The following is a 7975-nucleotide window of genomic DNA, read 5'->3' on the forward strand; positions in this document are numbered from 1 at the left end:
TGACTCCCTGGACCATAACATGCCAGGCCCTTCTATCCTCCACTATCTCTCAAAGTCTCTCAAAGCTCATGCTTGTTGCTTCCTTGACACTATCTATCCATCTCAAACTCTACCATCCCCTTATCCTTTTGCCTTTCCAATGAGTCCTGTCTTTTCATTATGTGGCTAATGTATTTAAGTTTCAGCCTCAGTATTTGAGCTTCCAGTGAATAGTCTGAAATAATTTCTCTAAGAATTGACTGATTTGATTTCCTTGCTATTCAAGGGACTCTTGAAAATCTTCTCCAGGGTTACAATTTGAAAACCATCAATTCTCTAATGATTAGCTTTCCGTATGGTCCAACCATCACAGCTATACATTACTCCTGGAAAAACCTTAACTTTTGACTATATGGACCTTTGTGGCAAGATGATGGTTCTGCTTTTTGGTATGCCATCCAGATTTTCCATAGTTTTCCTTCTAAGCAACAAATACCTTTTAATTTCTTGGCTACAGTCCCCATCTATAGTGATCTAGCCCAAGAATATAAAATTTGAAAATGCCTTAATTTGGCTTTCGGCTTTTCTCCTAGCTTGGTGCCAGGTTCTGCTGCTTAAGTCGCATCCCTGAAACAAGATGGTGAAGGTCAGAGACAATGGATTTGGCCGTATTGGGCGCCTGGTGACCAGGGCTACATTCACTTCAGGTGGAGTAGACATTGTGGCCATCAATGACCCCTTCATTGACCTCAACTACATGGTTTATATGTTTCAATATAATTCCACTCATGGCAAATTCAAGGGCACTGTCAAGTCTGAGAATGGGAAGCTGGTGATCAATGGAAAAGCCATTACCATCTTCCAGGAACGGGATCCCACCAATATTAAATGGGGAGATGCTGGAGCCGAGTATGTTGTAGAGTCCACTGGAGTCTTTACCACCATGGAAAAGGCTGGGGCTCACTTGAAGGGTGGAGCCAAGAGGGTCATCATCTCTGCCCCTTCTGCTGATGCCCCAATGTTTGTGATGGGAGTGAACCATGAGAAATATGACAATTCCCTTAAGATTGTCAGTAATGCTTCCTGTACCACCAACTGCTTGGCCCCCTTGGCCAAGGTCATTCATGACAACTTTGGCATTGTGGAAGGACTCATGACTACAGTCCATGCCATTACTGCTACCCAGAAGACAGTAGATGGCCCCTCTGGTAAGCTGTGGCGTGATGGGTGTGGTGCTGCCCAAAACATCATCCCTGCTTCCACTGGTGCTGCTAAGGCTGTAGGCAAGGTTATTCCTGAGCTGAATGGGAAGCTCACAGGCATGGCCTTCCATGTTCCTACTCCCAATGTATCTGTTGTGGATCTGACCTGCCGCCTGGAGAAACCTGCCAAATATGATGATATCAAGAAAGTGGTGAAGCAAGCATCAGAGGGACCCTTGAAGGGCATCTTGGGCTACACAGAGGACCAGGTTGTATCCTGTGACTTCAACAGCAATACTCACTCTTCTACCTTTGACGCTGGTGCTGGTATTGCCCTCAATGACCATTTTGTCAAGCTCATTTCCTGGTATGACAACGAGTATGGTTATAGCAACCGTGTAGTAGACCTCATGGTCTACATGGCCTCCAAGGAGTAAAGTGGAAAGCCATGGATCTTCATCCCCAGCCAAAAAGAGGAAATTCACCACTGGGGAGCCCACATTCCTAACCTGTGTTCCTATACTAGGGATCCCATGTCCCATTCTCATCCTTGTTCCAAAGCACCCCTGTAGTAGGGGGAAGAAGCCTAGAGTCCTGTATTGTGTACCATCAATAAAGTCAACATATTCAGTGCAAAAAAAAAAAAAAGAAAATGCCTTAATTTCTTCTTCCTTTATTTGCCAGGAAATGATGTTATAAGATAGTTGCCAAGATCTTAGTTTTTTTTTTTTGTTAATCGTCAAGTGAGGTTTTATATGTTCTTCTTTCACCCTCATCAAGAGGTTTCTTAATTTTTCTGCCATCAGATGGTATCCTCTACATATCTGAGATTATTTCTGTCAGTAACCTTAATTCTGACTTTTGGTCCATCCAGTCCAACATTTCAGATGATGTACTCTGCATAAAAGTTAAGTAGATAAGGTGACAATATATAGGCTTACTTCTTTTCTAGTCTCAAACTTATCAGTTGTTCCATGTTCCATTGTTGCTTCCTGACCCCAATATAGGTTTCTTAGTAGACAAGATGATCTGATATTCCAATCTCCTTAAGAATTTACCACATTTTGTTGTGATCCACACAAAGTTTTTAGTGTAGTCAATGAAGCAGAAGTAGATTTTTTTCCCTCTGGAACTACCTTGCTTTCTCCATAATCCAGAGAATGCTAGTGATTTGGTCTCTAGTTCCTCTGCCTCTTCAAAAACAGTCTGCTGTTCTGGTAATTCTCAGGTCACATATTACTAAAGCCCAACTTTAAGAATCTTAAGCATAACCTTGCTGGCATATAAAATGAGCATAATTGTTTGGTAATTTGAACTGTTTTAAGCATTGCCCTTCTTTAAGATTGGTACATAATCTGATCTTTTCCAATCCAGTGACCATTGTAAAGTTTTCCAAATTTGCTGGCATATTGAGTGCAGCACTCTAAGAACTTCATATTTCAGGATTTAAAATAGCTCAGCTGTAATTCTGTCACCTTACTTAGCAATGCTTTCTAAATTCTACTTGATTTCATTCTCCAGGATGTCTGGATTCAGGTCTGTAACCACCCTTTTGTAGTTATTGCTGATGTTAAGATCTTTCTTATATAGTTCCAGATATTCTTGCCACCTCTTCTTAATCTCTTCTACTTCTGTTAAGTCCCTACCATTTTTCATTTATCATGCTCATTTTCAAAAGAAATGTTTTCTGGATGTCTCTAATTTTCTTGAAGAGATCATTTGTCTTTCCCATTCTATTGTTTTCTTCCATTTCTTTGCACTGATCATTTACGAAAATCATATCTCTCCTTGATATTCTCTGGAATTCTGCATTCTGTTAGATATATTGTTCCCCTTTCCTTTTGCTTCCCTTCTTTCTTTAGCTATTTGTAAAACCTCATCAGATAGCTATCTTTCTTTCTTGTTCTTTTTCTTTTGAATTTCTTTTGTTGTTGCTGCCTCCTATACAATATTGTGAACCTCTGTAAGTCACTCTGTCTACCAGATTTAATCCCTTAAATCTATTAATCACTTTCTCTTCATGTACATAAGGGGTATTTTTTAGGTCATACCTATATGATCTGAGGGTTTCCCCTACTGTCCTCAATTTGTTTGAATTTTGCAAAAAGAAGTTCATGATCTGAACTATAGTCAGCTCCAAATCTTGTTTTAACCGACTGTATAGAGCTTTTCCACCTTTGGCTGCAAAGTATATAATCAATTTGATTTTTATATTGACCATCTAGTATAGAGTTTCCTTTTGGGTTGTTGAAAAAGTGTTTGCTATGACTTTCAAGTTATCTTGACAAAACTCTATTATCTTCTCCCTTGCTCCATTTTGTACTCCAAGGTCAAACTTGCCTGTTATTCTAATTATCTTTTGATTTGCTACTTTGGCATTCCAATCCCCTTTGATGAATGTGACCACTATTTTTTTGTGTGTGTTATTTCTAGAAAATGTAGATCTTCATAGAATGATCAATTTTGACCTCTTTGGCATCAGTGGTTGGAACATAGACTTGTATTACTCTGATGTTGAACAGTTTGCTTTGGATTAGAACCAATATCATTCTTTTTTTTTTTTGATAATATATTCCAGTTTTGCATTTCTTACCCTTTTATTGACTATGAGGGCCAATCCATTCTTCTTATTTTTTTTTTTTAAAGCAATTGGGGTTAAGTAACTTGCTCAAGGTTACATGGCCAGGTGTTTCTGGGTGGGTGCTAAGTGTCTGAGCCTGGATTTGATCTCCAGGTCATCCTGACACTGGGGCCAGTGCTCTTACTCACTGTGCTAACTGGCTGCCCCTTACTTCATTCTTCTAAGGGTTTTTTTTCCCACAGTGGTATATATAATAATCACTTGAATTAAATTCATTCACTCTCAGTCATTTAAGTTAACTGACACCCAAGATGTCAGTGTTTAATCCTTCTGTCTCCTGTTTGACCACATACAGCTTACCTTGGTTCATAGATAGCACATTCCAGATTCCTATACAATATTGATCTTGACAGCATTGAACTTTCCTTTCATCACCAGGCGCACCCTTATCTGAGCTTCCTTTCAGCTTTGACCCAGCCACTTCATTAGTATTGGAGCTACTTATAGTTGTCCTTGCTCTTTTCTATTAGTGTGTTGAATACCTTCCAACTGGAGGGGCTTATCTTCCAGTGTCATGTGTTTTATCATTTTAATACTGTCAAGGGGTTTTCTTGGAAGAGATACTGGAGTAGGGCAGCTAGGTGGCACAGTGAATAGAGCACCGACCCTGAAGTCAGGAGGACCTGAGTTCAAATTCATCTTAAGACACTAAACACACTTACTAGCCAAATGACTTTGGGCAAGTCACTTAACCCCCGTTGCCCTCCAAAAAAAAAAAAGGAAAAAAAAAGAAAAGATACTGGAGTAGTTTGCCATTTCCTTCTCCAGGAAATGACAAGGGATCACTTTTTTTTTTTTGTCAGAATTGCACACTATGACCTCTCCATCTTGAGTAACCTTGAAAAGCACACATAGATCATAGTTTCATTGAATGATGCAATCCCTTCCACCATAACATGGGAATGATCCAGGAAGGGATAATTTTGATTACATGAAATTAAAAAGGTTTTGCACAAACAAAACCAATGCAGCCAAAATTGGAAGGAAATTAGGAAACAGCAAGTTTTTCCTGACAAAGGCCTTATTCTTCAAATATATAGAGAACTGAATCAAATGTATATAAAATATAAATCATGAATATAAAGTATTTATAAACAAATAAGAACTATTCCTCATTTGATAAATGTTCAAAGGATTGGAACAGGGAGTTTTGAGAAACAAGAAATCAAAACCATCTATAATTATGAAAAAACTCTAAATCATTATTGATCAGAAAAATGGAAATTGAAACAACTCTGAGATACCATATCACTGTATCAGATCAGCTAATATGACAGAAAAGAAAAATGACAAGTGTTAGAAGGAATGTGGAAAAGCAGGGACACCAATGCACTATTGGTGTAAGTTGTTAACTGGTTCAACCACTTTGTAGAGCAATTTGGAACTATCCCCAAGGGCTATAAAAATGTACCTACCCTATGAGCCAGCAATACTACTAGTAGGTCTGTATCCCAATGACATCAAGGAAAAGGAGCCATATTTACAAAAATATTTATAGCAGCTCTGTTTTTGGTAGTAAAGAATTGGAAATTAAGGGGATGTCCATCAATTGGGGAATAGCTGAACAAGTTGTAGTATATGTGATGGAATTCTATTGCACTGTAAGAAATGACAAATAGAATGGTTTCAGAAAAACCTGTAAGATCTATATGAATTTATGCAGAGTGAAGTGAGCACAACACGGAGATCATTGTGTGATCTGTGAAAGATTTGCCTATTCTGATCAACACAATGATCCAAAACAGTTCCAAAAAGCTCATGGTAAAAAATCCTATCCACCTGAAAATGGTGAACTACTTAACTCTGAGTGAAAATTAAAGTATAATTTTTTTCACTTTATTTTTCTTGCTGTTTTTGTTACATGGATAATATGGAAATATGCTTTGTATGATTTCACATGAATAATTGATATCTTACTGCTCTCCTCAGTGGAAGGAGAAAATTTGGGGGACAGGGTCAAGATTGCAGAGAGAAGCCAGGAAGCTGCCTAAGTTCTCCCTAGTTTCCCTTGGAAACAACTTTAAATCAAACCTCTAAACGAATTCTGGAGTGAAAAAACCCACAAAAGATAGAGTAAAACAATTTTCTGGCTTAAGATAACTTAAAAGGACTTCAGAAAATGTCTGTCTCACTTGGGTAAAAGGGGAGTGTCCTCCAGCACATATAGTATCTGGAAAAGCCAGGGGGAGACTCTTAGCCACAATACAGATCAGGTCCCTCAGACCCAGCTCCGCAGGCTAGTGGCACAGCAGGCCTACTGTGAGGCCTCCAATCTCAGTACAGAAGGCAAAATATCAGCCTTGGAAACCAGGCAACCACAGATGCATCTAGGCTGGGCCACCCCAGCACAGTGAGCAAGCTGCCAGTACCTGAGATCCCACCAATTCATTCTGTGCCTAGCTACTACAAAGAAATGGAATGGAGGGCAGGCCAGCAGTCTTCCCAAAAGGGCAATAGTCATGAAAAATTTCACCCTATCTTCCAACCTCTCAATTTCCATCTGAAACTTGTGCTCAAGTAATCTTGCTTTTAGTGTCCTACTGACACTGTGGTAAGCCCTAGGGGCCCTCCAGCTTCCATAGAAATGTAACATGTTGCAGATCCAGAGTGAAAATTAACTGGATCATAGAAGCATAATGACCAGAATGAGAAAAGAAAAGACAGTTCTGCTATCTTTTGCCCTGATCAGACCACAAATTCAATGTTGTTTCTTTTTTTGGACATGTTAGCACAGCTCATATAAATGCTAAAGATCATTATCCCAACATTAATTATCACTTATGGGTCTCAAGTCCAGAAGCAAAGCTATATCTCCTTACAGCTAATTAATTTCGTGCTAAGTCATGGTTTTCTGTCTCTGAACTTAGTTCAGAAATTCAACTGGCCTGTAATGAGTTAAGCTTAGAATCCAGTTCTACTAATCACTGTTCTATAATTACCTCAAGTAAGTATGTTATCCTTTAGGGATGAAGGTGGACACCAAGAAGTCTAGTCCACTATCTCTTGTGGGTAGACTCAAACAATGAACATCACAGGAGTTTAGCTTCCCTTCGAGTGAGTTCAAAGTTATAATTAATGGGAAAAACTGTTATCTATCATACATTCAGCTCCTAGGAAAATACAAAGACATCTGGTATTATCTTTAAGTCCTAAAGCTAGCTCTAAGAGATACATTGTCCATCCTTGCCTGTTCTTGTACAATTAGGAGAAAGTGAGGCTGGTGACCTTGCACAGCCCTCTCTCACTCAAATCCAAGTCAACTGCAAGTCATGTCATCATTCTCTGATGTCATGGTCCTCTTTGAGAATGAAGGACAAACACAACAACAACAACAACAACCACAAGGAGGGTCCTATCTCCCTTCTTGGATTCAGGCAGTATGCTATTCTTTGGTCCTCTATCAATAGCCTCAGGATGCCGATGGATCCCATGAATCAATCAAGTATTCCTTTGTGACAGAGAGGAGTGGTTACTAACCCCACATGGGGGCATGTTTTCTTGACCCCCATGAATTTCATTGTTTTTTCTACCCATGCGGCTCTGTTCTTTGTTTTCCAGAAGTTCCCAAAACTATATGAAACTTAGTAAGTCCTACACCAGGGTCTTTGGTCATAGAGCGAGGCCACTGACTCAATTTGTTGGTTACTGCCAGCCTAACTAGAAATTGCTCATGTTCAGATCATTGTCTCTCAGTTTAACTTTTTTTTTGAAATTTGATAGTATTTTCCCCAATTTCATGTAAAGAAAGTTTTCAGCATTCACTTTTAAAAGATTTTGAGTTCTAAACATTTTTCTCCCTCTTTCCCTCTCCCAACCCCCAAAAGGTAAGCAATCTGATATAGGTTTTACATGTATAATCATATTAAACATATTTACACATTAGTAGTAATGTGAAAGAAGAATCAGAAGCAAGGGGAAAAGCCAAGAGAAAGAATAAACAAACAAAAAAGGTGAAAATAATATGCTTTGGATATGCATTCAGATTGCATAATTCTTTTTTCTGGATGTGGATAATATTTTTTATCATGAGTCTTTTGGAATTGTCTTAGATCACTGTCTTGCTGAGAAGAGCCAAAGCTTTCAAAGTTGGTCATTGCACAATGTTGCTGTTACTGTGTACAATGTTTTCCTGGTTCTGTTTACCTATTCAACA

The 7975-nt window shown here is 38.8% G+C and overlaps 1 protein-coding gene across 1 annotated transcript; it reads left to right on the forward strand.

The window, feature by feature from the left end:
- Positions 1 to 570: 570 nt before the first annotated feature.
- On the forward strand, positions 571 to 1834 carry LOC138168070 (glyceraldehyde-3-phosphate dehydrogenase-like). The gene has a single exon (XM_069097088.1). It carries the CDS (start codon positions 617 to 619, stop codon positions 1616 to 1618), a length of 1002 nt encoding a protein of 333 aa, XP_068953189.1. The 5' UTR covers positions 571 to 616; the 3' UTR covers positions 1619 to 1834.
- The last annotated feature ends 6141 nt before the right edge of the window (positions 1835 to 7975 follow it).

This window comes from Petaurus breviceps, unplaced genomic scaffold (assembly GCF_028583685.1).
Source record: "Petaurus breviceps papuanus isolate PSGF00001 unplaced genomic scaffold, PetGlider_PUasm1.0 350, whole genome shotgun sequence".
Classification (NCBI taxonomy): Eukaryota; Metazoa; Chordata; class Mammalia; order Diprotodontia; family Petauridae; genus Petaurus; species Petaurus breviceps.